Source organism: Leuresthes tenuis, unplaced genomic scaffold (assembly GCF_036924035.1).
Source record: "Leuresthes tenuis unplaced genomic scaffold, fLeuTen1.0.hap1 SCAF_22, whole genome shotgun sequence".
In the NCBI taxonomy this organism is placed as follows: Eukaryota; Metazoa; Chordata; class Actinopteri; order Atheriniformes; family Atherinopsidae; genus Leuresthes; species Leuresthes tenuis.
Window position 1 is genome coordinate 18,880,027 of NW_027325376.1, and position 21,322 is coordinate 18,901,348.

The following is a 21,322-nucleotide window of genomic DNA, read 5'->3' on the forward strand; positions in this document are numbered from 1 at the left end:
AAAGCATCATATTTTAGAATTAACACAATACATTGAACATTTGGACATCCACACAAATCCCTGTCAATAGCTCAGGGCAAGACCAAATAAAGAGGGATGTTCTTTTAAAGCAAAGCCAAAATCCCACTTCGACTTCGATAGGTGTCTGGCAACTTGTCAAAATGTCCTTCCAGGAACGAAAGGATGTCGACCTAAAACATCAACCTTTGAGCTTAGCTACCTTCCAATGTTAGTAAAGACATTAGGGAAGTGTCGGTATATTTGGGGCAAGTGCCGTTTTGGCCAAAAGTTAAAGGCAAGGGGACCAAAAGGTGGTGGGGATTCATTAGCTGGATGCTGAAAACTGTCAAGGGGGTTGGAGGGTGAACAAAATAAGTTAGTAATTTTGTAAGTAAGGGAGAGTCAGACACAAAAATGGTTGTTAGTACAGTTACAACAGAGGTTTAATTCAAACAGTTGATTAGTAACACTGATTTAGTAAATTTAGTCAAGGCGGTAAGGATATGTGAGGATTGTTTAAAAGTCCTCGGTAATTTGAATGCACAAACCAGATTCAGATTTGAACTCAATATGTGTTATAACACGTGAAGGGGTTTATTCTGGTTAAGAAGTCAAATTAATCCATCAAAGTTAAAAGGGTGACACACAAGCCATGCACTTGAATGAAAAGATGACAATGAAAATTGTGGGGAGGGGAAGGTTCTATTAGACAAATCACAAACATATTACAGAAACAATAAAAAAAAAAAAAATCAACCATCTAGCAAGATGCAGAAAAATGGGAATGTAAATTGGAAAAAATGTATTTCCAGGCACCACAAACACCAGACAAATGAGAAAAGTAAAAACACTTACAGAGTTGAGGTTTTTGGTTATGTTCAAGAGTGCAACGTAAAAACCAAAAGACGTGTACAAGAGACTGACGCGTGTTGGGCTAGAGCAGCATTGACATACTTTCAAACTGAAGATGTAACAATGTTCTAGCCAACATAGACATGCAAACAGGAGGTGCAGGAATGCAAACACAGGATTCTGTCAGTTTGAGGGTAGAGGTGGGACAAAATGTGTCAACAAACATAAATAGAATTCACAGAAATTAGGGGGGGGGGTTGAATCGGGAAAATTGAGAGGGGAGAACAGACAGTCCTTTTTTGGTGAATAGAGCAGTCAGTATTCCAATTGCAGAACATGCGGTATCATCACTGTTCCTGTCCTCTGGATTATCGGACACAAAAAAACCTCATGACAGTCATGACTGCAGATCTCATTATGCCTCTGCAGGAATTTAATCACAATGTCTTGGAAAAGTGCTCTTATTGCTTCATAATTTTTGCCAAATTAGAGCAAAGGCTGACTGAGGCACTATAAGATACACAGACTCTGCACATAACATTTATTTTCATTTGATGTGTTTGATGGATTGGCCAGATTTATTCCTTGGGGCATCAATCTGGTATTCAATGGAAAACTAAATCTGTCTCCCCTCTTTATTTTTTTCCCTTATTATTGTCTCAGCAAGAGATGGTGTGAGGTCATTATTCATTTTAGTAAGTTAATTTTGAAGTTAAACTTATACAAATAAAATAGAATTAAACCTAAAAAAATAAAGAAAAATCAAATAATTAAATAAGAAAAATAAGAAAAATCAAGGTGTATGGCTAACATGTCTTATGGCCATTTTGGTTCTATAAGGACAACTAATATATGTATGTATATATATATATATATGTTAGCTATGATATATACATAAACATATATTCTCAATGCAATTTCTATATAAAAAAACGAGAACGAAAAATAAACTGGAAAGGAGTTAAATTTTTTCATGCAAGCAGTGAGGCCAATAAAGTACAAGAAATATAAGTTAGTGTTAGTGTTAGTGAGAGGTTGAATGCACACAGTTCATCTTTTCCCAGGCAATTCTCTTTATTGTCTGCTTCAATGGGCAGACAGTTTCTTTTAAAGATTCTTCTAAAGTTCAGTGAAAACAAGTAAGACTGACCATAACTACACAGTATACCAGTGTTCTTGGGGAATACTGTAACACATTAAACCTTTGAAACAATATCCCAGCTGGATTTTTTTAGATTTTTTAAAAACATTCATATCTACATGTTTTTTTTTTTGTTGGACAAACCTAAGTTGATTAGCATACCAACTCATGTGTATTTACCATTTTATTTAGGGAAAACTGTCACAGTACCATTATGTCCCATTAGATTTTTACATGTAAGAAAGAGAATCAGGTACATATCTGAGAACAGCCTCACCTGGATCATAAATCAACATTGGGCCACTAATGGGATCAAGCCCTCGTCTGAGACCTACTTTACAATGAGGGCTTTGACCACTAAATCAAATGTTGTAAATACTCTTCATGGGAAGAGACCATGGGGAAAGTCCCATTTTTCTATTGTTGCCTGATAGGTAGTATTTGTATGTATCTTTATTACTTCCTTTCACTGAAATGGTCATAATAAAAAGTATTTAGCTGCTTGAAAAGTCAGCTGTGTGCGCTCACTTCATAGAGTTGTACTAAAATAAACACATCAGAAGGGGAACAGGGTTTAACAAAATGTCAAGGTCACACTAAAAACTGCACTAAAACTAAATGAATAGAACATTTTGTGTTATGATTCTTTATTTCTTCATACGGATAGTGTTTGAAGTACAAAAAAAGGAAAGAAAGTAAGAAAAAGAGAAAGAAAATTATGGAAAAAAATGCAGAAATAAAACAAAAAGAAATAAGTAATAAAGCATATCACTTTTGGCTTTTGGGCAGACCTCTTTGGATGAATACATTACGTCTCAGGAAGGGGAAATCAGATGGCAATAAAAAGCAGTAACAGAGTAAACAGAGAGAGGGCAAAAAAAAAAACCAAAGGTGGAGATCTGTAGCTACCTTGGAATTGATGGAGGATTGTTCTTTCAGTTAAGCAAACAGAATAGAAAGAGGTAACGGAAAACCCAGGGCAAACCAAAGAGTAAGACAATTAGAATGATATCTACCATATAATGCAGTTTGTTTACCATAGCGTGTCCAATGCCTGCGTGCTTCAGGAGGAAACAAGGGGAGGAAAAAGAAAAAATAATGATAAACCTTAAAAAAAAATTCAAGAAAACATATCTAAACCCCCAAAAAGTGGGAAAGAAAAAGAAATTGTTTTGTTTTTAACAGGTGATCTGATTGTAAAAAGTAGAAGAGAAAAAAGTAAAACTGTTCATTTTATCTAAAAAGCTGTGTTTCCTTTTGTTTTTGATAAATCATCCTAATAAAGAAATAAAGAAAGCAACTGTAAGCAATTGTTTTCGTTTTTAAAGGGTCTTGAAAAAAAAAGTCAATCAGAAATCAAAGAAACAAAAGGAATAAAGGGATAACAGTACATTTGTTAGTATGCAAGTTGCAAGTTAATTAGAGAAAACAACAGATGGTACACATTCCGTGAATGACAGTGTTAGTTGTTAAAATTATAAAAGGTAAGGGAAAAGAAAAGAATCAAACTGGAAGAACTTGGAAGCTTGTTAGTAAGAAAGACAAGAGTTAGCAAATCATCTTCCATGGTAGGAAGGTACAGGTTTGGGTAGTTCTGACGGGGATGTTTATTTTTAAAGAGGAAGGGAACGTGGGGAAAGTAGATCAGTGTTAGTATCCACTCTGACAGACTAATCTGGCCAGTGGGCTTTCTGTCGTAGTGTGGCGATCATCTTCAAATGACTTTGTTTTGGCTGGGCAAGGCCAGTCTTTTTTGATGACTTAAACTGATGTAGTTATCATAGGCAGTGGCTGCTGTGATGCATGCGAGACAAACAGAAAAATAATCAATTATGGTAAGAACTGCAGTACATTTACAGCATGAAAGTAGTGACGTGACATTGCAAGGGGCATTTAGGAAAATGCAGTTGATTTAGATTATTGTTGAAAAGTAGAGAAAAAGATGAGAGATAGAGAAGGGCAGAAATAACAGAGGCCTCATGGATCGTCTGCAACGGCCTAAAAGAGTGGGAGATGTTCATTTAGTTGTAATTTCCACAACGAAGTGTAACGGTTGCTGCCTCTAGGAAGAGAAAAGCAGATATTACAAAGCAAACATGAAATAGAAATGAATAAATCCATAAATATGGCATATATTTGACTATCATCAGGAAGTCCAACAAGTGTCTATCTTGAATTAAAAGGATGTGTATTATCTAGACATTTGAATTAAATATAGTAGGTTTTTGTCTTGAATCATTGCATGTTCCACACTATACTGTATGTGTGGCATTAAGGCTCACTGAGCAAGTTGGCGTAGATGCCACTGACGGATCTTGCTCCCCGACTGTTTGCCAGTGAATATCTAGAGAACAGAGTTAATCTAGAACTTTTACAGTCATGGGTTGGGTCATTCACGCCATGAATCCGATTAGATTGTGTGTTACAATCTGCAATTTAAACAGAAATTTGTTTTTCGGAAAACAAATCAAAGTTTTAGGAATTTATGTAAAAGACTACATAAAATAGTCCACATTCATTTTCTAATTTTCTAACTAATTTTCATTTATTGCAATTACATTAGAAGCAAAGGAATGCCTTAATTTTCCTCCCTTTTTCTCAGCTTTAGCTGAGTAGTAAATCATCCTATTTACTTAGTTTAATTACCTGGCCCTTAATTTGAAAAGCACTTATATTATGATTATTACGTGAATACACCAGGTCTTCCTCTCTGTGTTTGAAGCAGGGAGAGCAACAGAGGTACTATGTTAGAGAGAAGGTTTGTTCAAATTGATAAATTTTGCTGCAGATGTGCTTTATTGTAGGAAAAAAAACAACAATAAATTAGTCAATAAATCAAGTATTTTTTGTCCAATGCATGTGTGTGTCTTTGTGTGTGTATTTGTTAGTGAGAGAAATCACTTCACGGAGCTAACGTTGAGCCTGATATATGCATTATAAAAGTGCTCAACTATTTGCTTTATATTGCTGGTACACTGTACACTGTACACTTGGAAAAGTGTCTATTTCAAGAAAGAAAAACACGTTTGTAGCTTAAGGTACTGGACACTTCCCATATATATATATATATATATATGTATATATATATAAATCCAACACCAATAATCACCTCAAGAACACTTTCCCCTAAAGAGCAGTATATGGTGGTGGCAGCATCATGCTCCGGATATGTTTTTTTTTTTATATATATATGTATGGCCTAAGCAATAGGTCAGAACTGAAGCAATGATGGATGGTGTTTAATACGGTCAAATTCTTGAGGAAAACCTTGAAGAGTGTATCTCTGCTGTTCAGCGTGAAAGCAAAAGGTGACACTATAGCGTGAAAGCAAAACTCTAGGAATTTAGGGAAAACAGTTACATTTCTATCAAAACAAATCAGAAAAAATATTTTGAAATGTTAATCAGTCCAAATAAGAAAAAAAGGCAGTGGAAACTTGTCTATAGAGACTCACAGCTGTAATTGGTGGCTCTACAAATATTCACTTTGTGGGATTAATACATGATACATTTTAATGTATGTCTTTTTTAGATAAAAAAATGTTAGTTGACCATTGAAATGCAACTATGGCATTCAACAGTTACCCAAGGTGATCATGACTTTTAGAAAATAACTTAAGACCTTGAACTAAATTTAAATCTTTGAGTTATATGAACAACGATTCCACATAAATGCAGTTGTTATGAATGTGGGAATAAATTAAAACTGGCCATTTTAAAGTGAAGTCCATGGGACAAAGTCACTTCTGGAGACATCAGAAACAAATATGTGTAGCCATTACCGTCCGTTTGCTTAAGGAAATCTATAAGTTTGTCCCTGTATCACACACTAGTTGCAGTACCGTGGGCAAGCATGTGATGGGTGCTTATACTATCTGTGTGGGAGCTGTCTGTGACTCTAGCAGTGACCATAAACAAAGTAATTCCCATGAGGAGAAATGACCAATTTGAAATTTCATGCACACCCACACTTTGATCCTGGGTCATAGTAAAGTGCTGTCACCAGTCACCCACTCTGTGTCTAATGACGCCTCTTAATCCCTTAATTAGGGGGGAAAGATTCAGTGGTGGGTGTGAATTTGCATATCAGCACGACAATGCCTTCTCCTGTTTCTGAGCTAAAAGAGAAAGAAAAATGAAAGAAATAACAGCTGATAGATCAAATAATGGATGTGATAGAGAGCTTAAAAAAACTAGAACCTTGGAAAAATACATATTTTTGAAACTGCCTTGAAAGATGGTCTTTTATACCGCTGGGGAATTAAATGAAGCATTACTAAATGCAAAATATCTGAGTCTCAGATCTGTCTCAAGCATTTAGGATGTTGATTTTTAAATGATCTATCTTAACTCTTAAGTTCTTTGACACAACTAACGAGAGGAAAATGTATATATATTTCAACTATTTATTAGCCTTTATTATATTAGTTCTCTGTAATGCAATGCATAATCAAAGATGATTATATTATAGTCCTTGTTTGTATATCATGTCATTAAATTTGTTCTTTGTGTTTGGGTTTCTGGTTTGTCTATGTATAGAAGTGTCTTGAAGATGATCATACTATTCTCACTACAAAAATAGCACACCTGTTGAAACAAACCCATTAAACCCATTAAACAGGTGTCACACTACTGTTTCTGGACCACAGTTTCCAATAATCATAATTTTCTGAGATAATTAGACTACTTTATTATGTCAGACTGGGCTGCAGAAATCATTCCCACACAGAGGCTGAGAGTGAGCTGCCAGGTGTAATTGATCAATCTGGTCTCTTTTTGCCTGAAAGTTGTTACTCTATGTTTTTAGAGCATCCATGTGAGGCACGTTGGCTGGTACTTGCGCATTTCTGTAAAAAAAACTCTGAGCTGTGCCCACACTTGTTGCCCCAACCACAACATCCAAAGAGAAAAAATGCACGTCTGGGTGCTGAGTTACCATCAAAGCTGTGCCGAACAGGAGCAGATACAAAGCTGTATCTCTTCACATGGGACTGAATTCTAATTCAACACTTCCCCACTGCAATCAGAAGCTACATGTTAGAGAGTGTTCGAGTTTTTTGATCATTGTTAAAAGACTTGATAGCTGTGACTAAATTAAATAACTATATTTGTCATTCAAACTTTAGCGCCACCATTATTACCCACCAATTCAGTTAAAAGTACCAAATAATGTTTTGACTGGGTTCATGATTTTAAAAAAATGAGAAAAAGGAAAGACCAAATTAAAACACTGCTAGACAAGCGGTGATGTGTAAAAATGGATGTGCCAAAGAAAAAGAAAGGCAGCGATTATTAGAAGTTTAACTTCAGGCTTGAAAAATGTAAGTACGGATTGAAAGTGCTCTGCTGTCAGGGTCAATCGTGCAGAAAATGAAAGTTTTGTTTTACCTTTGCTCCCAAATGGCAGACAGGGTGGTTTCATATCTAGTTGGTTTAAAGGATTTCTGTCATGATTTTTCTGTTTATTGGTGCAGGGAGCGGTGTGTACAGAACTATTGCAGTTTAGATACAGCAGAACGAATGACACCAACAAGAGAAAACTATACGTTAATCCTATTTTATAGTTCTTAGAATACTTATGCTTCTCAGCAGTTTCAGTTTATCTTCAAGAAAAACTGTGACAAAGGTAAGTGTGTGGTTTCGATTTTCTATTACCAAGGCCATAATACCTTTGGAGATTTAAATGGTGAACCCAACCAGTCGAAAGGTTTTTATTTTAATGATCCCAACTTTTCTTTTTCTTTTTGTTTCAGTATTAGAATCAGGCTAACGATAAGGATTGGGATGGGTAGAGTTAGCTGGAGTTACGACGGTTAGAGTTAAGGATAAGGCCAGGGAAAAACATGGTTTTAATGTTCAAAAAAATAAGTTGTATGCGTATTCATAGTCTTGGAAAAATATGCTGGGATGAAAATAAATGAGTATCAGATAAATTCTGCTTGGTATTTTGAAGAAAGCATAAATGCAGCAGTATCCAACAGCCCAGCCAGCCTCTTACCAAAGTGCTTATGTTACGCTCTTACACTAAATTCTCTTTTCTATCACCTTACTCATGTTTGCCTCAAACCAAACATGCTGCTGTGACCCGCTCTATAATTAACCCATGTGGGAAAACGAAAGCTTCGTATTCCGAAGTTACTGTTTGGGGACAAAGACCCCATCTTTTAAACAAACAAGTGTTACATCTGTGTAAAATGCCACTCTAGGCTGAGAAATCTTAGCATGTTAAGATGGGGCGTAAAGAAGAAACGTGGAAAAGAGCCATATTCTAATATTTGAATAATACTGTGTGCAAACAGTTACTATGTTTCTGTCAACATGTAGAGGAGACCTGCAGGATGCCAGCTTGGGTTACATAAGATGTATCATAGTGTTTTGTTGAAATGCTGATCTTTTTCACACTCATCATGGTGGCCATTACTGAACTGCGGCCACCAGTGAATAAGCTGGATAAATATTTAATGCCAAAGCTGTGAAAATGATCAATGGATAGTGCAGTGGAGCCAAGATTTCCCGGCCGGATAGATTTATCATTGTAACTGAGAAAGTTCTGAGACTGATGACCATCCCCCAGTAAATCTCCTATTTAAACCTTTAAAAATAAGGAATAAAAGTAATACATTGCTATTGTACTATGGGAGGGAGGAAATCATTGCCATCTGTCATCAGGTGAAAATCTTACCGTCTGCTTTCATAATCAGTGACACATAAAAGTCAGTGTGTGTGAGAATTTGAGCGCAACCATCTATATCCTATACACATGGCTGGCTGGGTATTTCTGCATTTGTGGAGAATCAGGCTGCCCTTGGTAACACATTTGTGAGTGACCCTGTCAGAGAACATACAGCTGGCTTTGAATTCAGAATGGCTCCTTCAGGTACATTTTGTTCTGTGTTCATTCTAATCATCCAGCATTCAGTCTAGTGTGTCAAAGTATTGGAATCTGGCAGACAGGCTTCAGGTGCAAATATAAATGTCAGTGCAATTACTGTGGAGAGAAGTCTCCAAACAAACAGCATGACAGTGTGTGCTTTTGTGTAGCTGTGACAGAGAGTTTGCACATGGAAACCGCAGCAAAGTATCATGGATGCCGCAGAGTACCTGGCAGTCATTACTTGTTTCCTATCCTACTCATCTATTTTCTCTACTTTTAATCTCATATCTCACTCCTTTTCTTTCGATTTCATTTGCATCTGAAGGGGCACAAATGTGACTCGGTTTAATGACGTGTCATACCTGAAGCTGCTTAGGGTGCAGCTTCATTTTCATCTATTTTATCTTCATATGAACCGCTTTTTAAGATGTACCATACGTTCTGACCTTGTGCATTCATGGAATTAACTGAACAATGCAATAGAACATCATATTGCCCTACTTTGTGGATGCTTTTGTATCCAAGTTTCCACAGCTCTCCTGGCATCTCTTAGCATCAGTGCTATTTTTTTGTAAAACTAAGGGAATACAGTAATTTTTTTCTACACAGATGGGCTATCTAACTAAAGTAACCATTGTCATTTTAGAACTTGTAATAACTTGAGGAAAACAACGGTCAACTGTATTGCAAATCTTTATCTCTAGCTCTTAACTCTGTAAGTATATTTGCATGTTTTAGAAAGAGCAGCTGAGGCTGTTCGTTATTGTTGAGATTTTGTAAGATCTTGAGAAAACACTGTCCGCATAGTTGTTAGAGCTATGCTAAAGAGAACTGAACACAAGGAAATAAAGATGCAAGGAAGCCTCTAGAAATCAACTCAAAGGGAGAAAATAACTTGCAATAGAAGACATGAGCAGCGAAGGTGTGAGGCTCTGCTGTTAATCCCCAAGATATAAGTGAAAAGCTGTCATTTCACTGTCAACAGTCTGCATAAACACAGAGCTATGTTGCTGGAAATAATGCAATATAATGGTGACATCCTTTGAATGAGCTGCCACAATAATAATAGTTTGTCAACCAACAGTCACTCTGCAGACTCCCACCTAAATTATGAGAAGTCAGAAAACTGACAAAGAAGAGTAGAAAGGCACATTAAAAAACAGCACTTTCTCAGTTTAGCAGCAAAGAATGACCATGGTTATTATCTTTCATTTAATTTCTATGAAAAGTGTCTATTGAATTTTAAAGACTCATGTCTATTGTCATGTCCGAAGTTGGCAGACAATATCATAATTTAAATCTGATTCATAAATACGAAACTTACTAAATATTTTCTGCACAATAGTTTCACAGCAGACAAAGACTAAGTAAGAACATGCTCATCAACTGAGTTGTGATAAACTTATTTTGTCACTATTTTTAACTGCTTCAGATGCTTCCCTAAACTGCCAATTAATACTAACTACTCTGTTAACTCAACACTAATCTGGACAGTCATATGACTTATGACCATCGATCTTCATTTCCTTCATGAGGCCTTTCTTGCTTTTTCTTTTTAATACATGTTTACTCTGCTGATATGTCCTGTGCTCCCTTGTAATCTCTGTCTCAATCTCTTCCTTTCTACCTCGCTAAAATTTTATCACCTGTTTCCACCTGTTTGAATGTGCTAATGGCACAGAGATTTGTGATCTGATTATAGGTCTGTGAGCCAGGGGGATGAATAAACATTAAAGTGTTGGAGCAGGTAGTGGCAAACGAGCCTGATGAGTGAGTGTGGGGATGCAAGCAGATATGTTAATGTTCTGAAAATATTATGCAAATGAGCCTTTTTTTTATCTCCTTGAAATGCAGAGGCACTATCAGCTGTGGAAAAAAAAAACAGTTGGGCCTATGTTTTAACACAGGGTGTTTGTAATTTGGGCTTAACGTGTCAACCTGTGATCAGCACAGGGAAAGACACAAGGAGAGAAAAAAATCCTAAATGCACATCCTCCCACACACAGATGATGACTGCACTCCTACCTCCTAGCGGCATGGCTTCAGCACATTAGGAATACTTAAAATGTCATTGGCAGTAAACTGAGAAAGGATTACAGGGGTGTTAGTGTGCCATTATGTTCATCAAACAAATCCACTACCAATGCCTGTCTTGAATAGCAATTCCATATCATCATGAGAGATCGGGCTGTATTCGTTGGTAAAACCGAACGCTCAAAATAGCATTCTCACTTTGGCCAGAGAATGTTCAATCTCTTTTGATGCTAAAATCCATTTTGATGACCTTTTTTAGGTACTCTCACATGAATAGAAGCTAATCCACAAGATTTACCTGTTGGCTGGCTATGAGCCTTGGTCTGCCAAGCAAAATCCCCTAAGAAACCAATCAGAGTTCGTATTAATTAAGATAATTTGTTACTTTCTTTCTTGTTGCACTTTCCAATAAAATGACCAAATAATGAAGTGTTCAAAAGATTGACACCTGTTGAATCAGACATGCTTTTATCAACAGTATCATAGTGTTCAGTTGGAGGATATATTTGAACCGAAAGAGTTAATACAGGACCGCAACCAAGGATGATTCACTACCCAACGGCAGAGCAGACTCCGTTGCTAAGTGACAAATTGCTAGCGAGAATGGAAGCGAGAGATAAAGTGAAAATGAGAGGGCGAGGGAGGGGAGGGCATGCAGGAGAGGAATTGATTGGCTCTGTCTTAGGAATTCTGGCTGCTTCTGGAGGAGGGTTGGTGAAAGGGGAGCGAGGTGTTGGATGGATGGACGGAGGGGGATGGGGGGGAGGGGAGGATAATTGCAGCTGATCATGCCTACAAAAATGGATAGAAAACACGCCAAGGGGGGGGCAGCTACTATTGACTGAAATAGGAGGGATGTAATTCTTATTCTGTCCCTTATGTGAAACAGATGGTGAAAGTGATAATTTCCTCTACATGCTCAGCCATTAGACTTAAATATGGTGAAGCACTTGCACCAGGAGTTACATTTCTTAAAACGATAACAGTGTATGAGATTCTGCACGTCTTAGCTCCTCCTCTTCTTAGTAATGTAATGACAGGCACACAAGGTCTACGGTAAGAGAGGATTGTATAACACACCTTTAAGGAGGAGTGCTTTTGGACAGTCAGCTTTTCTCCTCTGGGAGCAGCTCACACATGAAACAGCCTGGCAACACATATCAGAGACTGTGACACATATCGGAACACAATCAAGTATGTGGGTTCCGGAAGAAAGCTTTGCTTTGTTTCATGACATTTCATGTGTACATGTGAAGTGTGCTCTGACACATGCAAAGGTTTGCTTTTTATGTCTCAAAATGGCTGTCATCAAACCTGCTCTGAGACTTGAGATGAAAATTAACCAATTAGCTAAACTGAAACTTCTACTGAAAAATGTATTAATGTGTACTGCCCTTGTAATTATGATGTATAAATAAATAAATCCATAAAATGATTCTCCTTGATGAAATTTTAATTAGCGACTGACTTATGACAGTCTTTGATTTTAAAACCAAGCTTTCTATAACTGAAAACTCTTGTTTTTATTAAAAAGGTTTCCATCCCCTAACTCTCTCTAACATCTGGAGTGACAGAACATGTGCAGGCATAATGTGAGCTAGCGAGTTTCACAATGTAGAGTTTTTGTGTGCAAACAATAACTTTGTTTGTTTGTCAAATAGTTTTTTCCTGTATTGTTTAGCTGCTTGTAAAGTGTGTGTGTGTGTGTGAGAGAGAGAGATGCTTTCAAATCTCATTACTGACAAAAGAAGCAGTGCTGGAATCTCAACAATCCTAAAATGTAACTTGATAATTTGCTTTCAGTGAGAACATACTATGTTCAAAGCAACTTCCTCCAACTGCATGGTGGCATCGCTCTAATTCAAATCGTCTGCTGCATCGATGTTACAGAAAATTAAAGTTACATCAACATTTTCTGTGCAAACTTTGCTGCACTCTGACTACACATCTACTTTTACTGGAAAGGAATATGAAAACATGTGTTTGTTCTGTTTATTAATCATATAGATGATTTTTAGGTCCTCTAATACTGAAACAGAAGTACATGTGTGCGAACTAGACAGAGAGATGGCCAGAGGTAAGAGGACAGATGATGCTGTTGATAAGAATAAAAAAGGGAAAAATTGTGACAGTGATATAAGGAAAAAAAAGAGATTGAGTTCAAAGGTCTGTCTCTCTCTAGACACTGCTTAAGCTACTGACCCACATCTGTGACACAATACTTGAGTCTTCAAGTTGTAAAGTCACAATGGGGAATACAAAGACAGCTGGCCTCTGCTCTGCATAACACAGAACAAACTCTCTCCTCCTGTTTCATCCTTATTCTCCCACTGCTCAGATACTCTCAGGCTCAGGTTTATTATATCTGGCAGATTAACACGGGGTTGCAAATGATGAATGGATCATCATTCTGCGGTTGACATTCTAAAACTCTGCTTTGACGTGTTTTCAGTGTCACAAAGGTGGCTCTGGTTAGATCACCATGGTGACTTAGTTTGAACACATTGCCTGCTTTTGAGCAGTTTATTCTAATCATAAGTAAAATGAGTCATCCTTTTACTGATGCTATGCTGCAGACAGCAAAGTCAAACTGAAACATTTCAGTGTCATCCTCCAGAAGTATTTAATCTCTGCTGTTGCCTTGCATTGTCACAACATTGACTGAATGATTGACAGTCAGATGATCAAATAACTGACAAATCATTTAACAGTTATCTTAAGAAACAAGTCAACAAATTTAGACATGAATCAAATATTAATGATATAGTGATATATTATTTGGTATCATATATATTAAAGAATTGGTCACCTTGGTTCAGGTGGCCATGAACATAATAACCCAATTGCTAAAGGTATCCGTTTTTAGCATTATTATTTTTTGCTTATTGCTTTTTCCCCGAAATGCTACAGTACAACTCTTCTCTATAAGGAATACAGAATTGTATTCATCAATTTATGGATTGCCAGTTTGTAAATTGCCCTTAATTGGCAGAATGTTTTCTTCTCACTCTTAGTCCATCCGAGGAGAGTTGTAAGGAAAAGATGTGATGAGAAATTTATTTAGTTTGACCAAAATATTTTGGACATGATGCCAATTCAAGGCAATGTCCAATATACTACTACTACTACTCAACATTTTATGATGTTCAGCCTCAAATGTGACTGACAGGAAAAGACAATACAAAAAAATAACTGAAATAGACAAGGCTTTCGTCCTCACACTGAGGGCACGTTATTCACATTATTCACTCTGAAGGGGGAAATATGAGATCATGACTGAAAAATGATTTAATGAAACAAGAGATTCAGTCAAGCTTCTTTTGTCAGTCACCCTGAAAAGCAAAAACATCTAAATCTTGGAAAAATACATGTGTCATCCAAACACTGACAGAATTCTGATAAATGGGTATGTCTGTCTGGTAAATAATTACTGTGATGGCTCTCTGGTATTGTTGCACGATCTCCCTCAGGGAACTCAGCTTGCTCTTGAGAGTAGGAATAAGTTCACTAGAATGGCCTCCATGAGCGATCAGTTATGAAAAATGACGTGTATATTGTGTCTGTAGGGCTTCTGGGAAAATCATTGTGGAATTTGAAAAGATAAGAAAATCATTACTCCATGAAAATACAGTGTGGTAGCAGTTTTTGTTTAAACCGAACACAGTGCGTGCATCATGATTTGGGGGGGGGGGGGGGGGGGGGGGGGGGTCATCAAAATGACTTGATGGATCCTGACTGTTGTGTTATTGCATACTTAATATTTGACCCATTTGCCCAATGTGTTCTTTTTTTTTGCTGCTGAGAATCTGATATATCACTCCTGACACACCTGACATCAGGATTAATATGTTTGCCTTTGGCCTTCTTCTTCCTGCGATGTGTTTAGACAGTGTGTGCAGTCCCATGGGAGGAATGGCCACAGCTCTGAAGTCTACAAGATGTCTGTGATGGTAAATCATGTCAGGGGGAGCACAGGGAGGGAAAAGGTAAAAAAAAAAACGACTTGATGATTATGCTAACTGATGTGCACAGTGAATAGTGCGCAGCAGGTGGGAAGGGGTGTGCATTGTGGTTAGAGACCTACACTGATTAAAGGTCGAAACGTGTGCTTGCCTGCCAATCAAATATACCACAACCATTAGCCTAACCTGTTAAGCCATTCGCTCATACACACTTGCAGTGCAGCCAGATACCACTGAGTGGAGCTCTGAAGCTGTGATCATTTGTCAGCCACCCCCCCCCACCCCACCCCCACCCCGGACCCCATTCGGCAGAGAGTCTCTATCACCTCACCTAATTCTGTCTGCTTCATTTTATCCTGCACAAAGCTGACAAATTCATAGGTTTTGTGGAGATAAACACATATAGAGGAGGAGAGGGAGAGAGCTTGCAGGCTTCACTTGTTTTGGCTTTCACTGATGCAGGGCTAGATATGCATGACATTGCAAGAGACATTAAGAACAGTGGATACAGAATGAATGAGACATTGGAGACCACTGGGGCTGTGCCATAACCTCAGCTCAACACTTTTTCTTATGGAAGGACGGCTATTCTAAAGATATCACACCGGCTCGAATGGGCAGAAAAAAAATGATTCTGTCTGCATTGGTAACTTTATTTTCGCTTGCATGTAAAGAATGGAATGCAACTCCTATTTGTCAGACGTCAATATGCACACAACCAAACCGAGCAACAACCTGAGGGGACGAAAAATGAAGCAGTAGCAGAAGTGGCAAAAATGGCAGATCTTCAAATGGCCACTTGAGCCTGCCTCCAAAGGTGATAGATCACCATGTAACTAACTGACTTTACAGTGGAAATAAACATGTCTGCAGCCTGGTCCAAATCTTGGCCTTTATACTATACAGCTACCTCCTCTATAAACAACTGCGGCTTTGGAGAAGGGTGAATTCTTATCCATCTCACTCACTTTAACTGTATGACAGACTTGAAGTTTGGCACTGTTATGAGTGAGGTTACTTTTGAAGACAGATGAATGTGTGACATGTATAGATCTCTCAGGATACAAGCTAGTTCCATCCCTTACATGCCGGCTCCGACTCTACAAGCCCTAGAATGGCCACGACTAAAAATCAAATCGGCTGGTAGCCCACAAACAATGGGTGACATCACTCTGTCTTTCCAATTATTTCTGATTGACTTATTTTGGAAACAGAATTGTTTATGAAGGTGGACAAAACAGAAATCAAAGTACAATGCAATTTAAATTAGCAATCTATGCAATGGTCAATGCTGCTTATTTTTGTAATGTCATTGTAGCACAACACATTATAAGCCAGTGTGAAGATTAGCCGATAAGAATTGGAATTTACATCAATCTGCAAATCCTTTGTTGGAATATAATGTGCAATACACTGGTCAATTAATTGATTTTACCATTAGAATCAGGCTGAATAAGGTTTTTCTGCAGATCCTACATTGAGTAAAACCCACAATTCCAAATCAACGTCAGGTCAAAGTGGAGGTGTGCACCACTACTACACTAACACTGCAATGCAAACCAAGGAGGTTTGCCCGCTCTGCATAAGTACCACTTAGGTCTAGAGCCAGAAGGGGTTGGTAAAACATGTCCGTCGACGAAGACTGATGCGGTCTACAATGCCAAAAACTTATGGTACTCATTGAGATTTAACAAGATGGAAGAAACATTGAACAAGAGTCTATATGCGTCCATCCATCCATCCATCCATTTTCTACACCTGCTTAATCCAATTCAGGGTTGCGGGTGGTACACACTGGATGGGTTGTCAATCCATCACAGGGACAGTCAGAGACAAAACCCTGCACACTTGGACAATTTTAAGTGACCAATTAACCTTTCATGCATGTTTATGGATGGTGAGAGGAGGCCTAAGTACTTGGAGAGAACCCATACATACACAGGGAAAGCATGCAAACTCCACACAGAAAGGCCCCAGCTGGTATTCAAACCCTCTTGCTGTGAGGCAATTGTGGTATAGCTACAGATGTGTGATTTTACAGTGTAGGTAGGGGAGGATGCCTTGTTGACATGATGCTGTGCATACCAACTAGAAAATATTTTATTTCAACAATTTTGGCCAGACTTGTAAATCAAAACAAAGAAATAAGCGAAACAAGTATCACATGCATCTTTTCTTTTCATCCATGAATAATATCTCACCTCTTGTTTATAGTTAAATATTGAATCTACTCATAATGGAGAGACACACACCACTGAAGCTCTGTTCTGTGTAACCACTTGTGTTAAACAGGATTTCGAAACATGCAAGTAATCGCTGATCTGCCGGTCAGTAGCCCAGCAGTGGATACAAGGTCAGGTGTGGTTAGGGTCATTGACACTGATCTCTCCCTGTGTCCCTCTGTGGGAATGGTACAGTGCAAATCTGAATAGCTCCTTAACACTTAGGCTTCCCATTAAGTTGGTTAAACTGATCCACTGGGGATTCAAGCCCCTGTGTGATTATACGGTTGGTCATTTATGGGTTATATCACGGACTGAGTACACTAATGTTATATATGCTCACTCATGTGTGTCCAAGCTTCCCTCTTATTTAAAAGGGACACTTATCTAATAATGAAGATTTTTTCCCTCCAAGGCAAATAACCCTATGACGGTTAAGCTTGACAGTTAAATAAATGAAAACAGTACATGCTACAGGTAACTGATGCTTTTGTACAATTTATTTTCTATTATTCCCACATAATGCATGTGACGTTCACTCATAAAGACGAATACGACGAGAGTCAGGTAGAAAGACAGGTTAGGACTCAGATAATAATAATGATTCTGCATAACATGCGAGCGTGTTCTTCACATTTGCCTAATGATCATTACAGTGCAGTTGGTGGTAGGGGGATTGGCCTTTGCTGTAAATCTTTCAAATTGTGTTGGCTTCCCAAACTCATTAAGCTAGTCTCACTCTGCTGATCACACACAGCTCTACAGTGTAACATATTTGACCCCAACTGTGTTTGTGTGTGCGTCTCTGAGATGGTCTGAATTTCTGTGTGTGACTAAGTGTGTGATCCTTTTCTCTTGTCTTAGGGCAAGCACAGTGTATAATAACAAAAATCAGCTCTACAGATCATGGACTATATCTTCATTGAAGTTACATACAATATATATATAGAAACATCAGTGCAATTTGAAACATTATATAAATCATGGTTGATGTGGAAATACCACTTTATAATCTAATTGTACTAAGTCCATATTAAGAATCACTTTGCTCTCAGTTTTTTTGTTTTTGGATAGCGGTTTCTTTAGTGTCTAAAAGTACAAGGCCTTGATTCCGCTTGCTGCTTTTTTCCCTACTTTCTGATAATGTTTTTGCAGACTCAAAAAAGCTGATTCACCATCTTTGTGTTAATGCATTCCCATTAGGCTTTTTTTTTCAATCTGGGCTGCTTACAATTGCCATTATTAGTACTGACAAGCCATTCATTCCAATTACATTTACCAAAAAAATGTGAAGAAGTAAGCACGGCAAGTCTAAGTGAAATTGATTGTATCTCACTGCTGGTAGTTGCAACTGCCAATTGATGACTCGGTGCATCCTGAGGGTCCAGGGGTGTACTGCATGTGGAGCCATTTTATGTTTTGCTGTATGCTTGTGCAGACGCAACAGGCCTGCCGATGGATAAGTGCACAACATTTCACACAGTTCACTCCCATACACAAGTACAGTCATGCTGGTGTTGATCTTTTGTTTTCAATTCAAGGTTTGTAAAGATGCGTGGGCTTATTTGTTCAGAAAGGTTTTAATCGCTTGGTCACCTGATGAAGGTGGTGCATTCCATTTGTGTAGCTGAGTACATTATGTGCATGCATATTGAGCAGAGCACTTTCCTTGTTTAGTGTATGAGTAAGGCCATTTTTACACAGCTTAAAATACACACTTGCAAACATCTGGATTTTAAGGGTGATGTGAAAGGGTTTAATCTACATTCAGTCCCACATCAAATGACCCTATACACTATTCACAGGTTTTTATCCGCTGCAACTTGGCACACTATCAATGTGAACACTACACCAGCTGTACATGCTAAATTTAACTGAGGATGCTGCAGTCAGGGCTACATGAGCGGCCACAGTACATATTAAAGGATTTAGCTGTTTAAACATGCTACTTTTAGTGTAAACACAGTCTAACAGAACAATCTACTAGCACACACCATAAGTCCTATAGTAGCTCAGCTTATAGTCAAATTTTCACATGAACTGTGATGCATTTTAACCTTTTTGCCATTGACTATGAACGTGAGATGGCTCTTTGGTCATTGTGTCAATGAGACATTTCTTGAAAAAAATAAAATAAAATCATGGGCCCCTCTTTTCATCTTCTGCCTGGAAAAAAGAAACTCTAGTTATGATGGGAAAGAACAAAGATATACTACAGGAAGACAGCTAGGCAGAGACTTCCGATGTTTTCTATGTTCAAAGAGAAAAGGAAAAGATGTGAGGAGAAAGCATAGGTAGCAGACAGAGGCACCATCCTGACTGCAACAGACCTGAACTGTGCAAGCATTGATTACCTGGCGCAGGTTGCGGGTGACTCGGACATCATGCCAAGCGTTATCGTTGAACTTGCCATTGACTGGCTCCACCAGGGCCTCAAAGGCCCCCGAGCCCAGGTTGATGACCAGCCAGACCGCACCACTCTTCAAAGAAAGATTCACATAGTCTGCAGACTTGCCGGTGTGCAGCATGAGGCCGTTGCGTTGCAGCGTTCGGAAGGAAAGCGTGATCTCGTCAGTGCTGCTCTGGATCGGTGTCAGCGACAGGTCGTAGCAGAAGAACTCGTTGCCTTTGAAGGTGGCTACTGACTCTTCCTTACCTGGGAAAAGAGAGTAAAAAGAAACATAAGAAGGTATTCAGACTACAATTCTGCTGCCATAATGCTGAACAGGACAAGGGAAAAAAAAAAAAAAAAAAAAAAAAAAAAAAAGAAACATAAGAACCAATTTTATGGTTCTGTAATAACTCTGTTATACTCCATCCTACCACCTGTGTGTGTGTGTATTAAGACAGGTATGAAAAATACATAGACACAAGATAAGTTTTTATGAAAACTACACTAAATACAGTAAATATGATCTGGAAACTTAAAGTCTCCAGAGACAGAACACTGACAAGATTAGTATACAAAAAATGTAGTCATAAATTATTACATCTGGCGACAATACTGATTTTTACACAAGTTTTTATAGTGGAGCTTTCAATAATCAAAATGTTTTACTTTGATAGTCTATTGAACATGTGAAACAACTGGAGCTAGAAAGATACATCTCTATTTATAACGTACAACAATATGGCTTGTTCTCGAATAAAAAGAACCTCCAGAAAAAAGGGTTAAGGTCAGAATAAAGATAAGTGTTTCAATTAAAATAACAAGAAGAAACACGACTGCTGAGGATAAAGTGGAAGAGCTGAACAATGCTGAGCAGAAGGAAAAGAAAAGCACTGACAACTTGGCAAACACCTGTCAGTCTGTATACAGCACAAGGTATCCCACAACTGCATTAAGCTTTGTTCACACGCAACCAGTCAAAAGAGACTGTTTGCACAATCAACATATGTCAAACGTCAGCCTATCAGCAGACAAGGAGGATGCATCTGCCAAGGACAGAACCCACACCTGCAGCCATCACAACAGAACAAAGGCTCCAAGAACGCTCACAACAGCGACAGCTCATTCACACAAGTCAGAAAGTGGACACTGAAGACAAAGAGAAGGAGAAATAACAGTGTTTATGTAATTTGGTAAACTGCTCCCTTTGATTATTTTTCACTCCTCAAACCATTAAATATGTCTTATATGTCTTATATATATCACATATATTCTTTGGAAGAGATATATTTCCCAAAAATACTCAATTGCAGTGATGACATAATTTATGGTAAGGATCAAATATTTTATCAAAGATAAAATTCTGACAATTTTAAACATGGGTTCAAAAAAAGGATCTTAACGACAAAATAAAGATCGTTGGAAAAAGCACAAATCCAATCCTCAAAACGAGCCAAAATTCTTATTATTACTATCTGCAAATCAGCTGGCCTCCGAGCATGAACTGTGATCTGAAGGGACATGACTTCCTATGTTTATTTGCCCCTCCACACCTATTCCCTTGGGGAGGCCAGACTAATGAATCGAACTCAGGTAATAGGATTTGCGACTCAATTTGGAGGGAGAGAGGGCAAAGTAAAACTGCCACGAAGACCTAGAATGGGTGAATCATCACATGTAGTTTATCCACAAGTTCTATTACAGATGTATCAATTTAAGATATCGGTGCATTTCCCTAGAGAGAGGCTGGGTTGGCCAGAGAGGATGGTCTATTTCCAGACTGAAAACTAAATTTGATGAGCAAGTAAGTTCGCCACAGGAGCAATCATAGCTGAGAGAAAAGTGGTGG

The 21,322-nt window shown here is 38.1% G+C and overlaps 1 protein-coding gene across 5 annotated transcripts in view; it reads right to left on the reverse strand.

Annotated features, from left to right (window-relative positions):
- Window positions 1–21,322, reverse strand: part of nrxn2b (neurexin 2b) — a 634,570-nt gene that overhangs the window by 330,351 nt on the left and 282,897 nt on the right. For 4 of the 5 annotated variants that reach the window (XM_072375805.1, XM_072375806.1, XM_072375807.1 and 1 more), the window contains exons 6-7: window positions 19,439–19,740; window positions 3,031–3,054 (exon numbers count right to left, since the gene is read on the reverse strand). In XM_072375805.1, the coding sequence (XP_072231906.1) occupies window positions 3,031–3,054; window positions 19,439–19,740 (326 nt within the window). The remainder of the gene's footprint in view (window positions 1–3,030; window positions 3,055–19,438; window positions 19,741–21,322) is intronic. The other variant, XM_072375804.1, reaches the window with a different exon arrangement.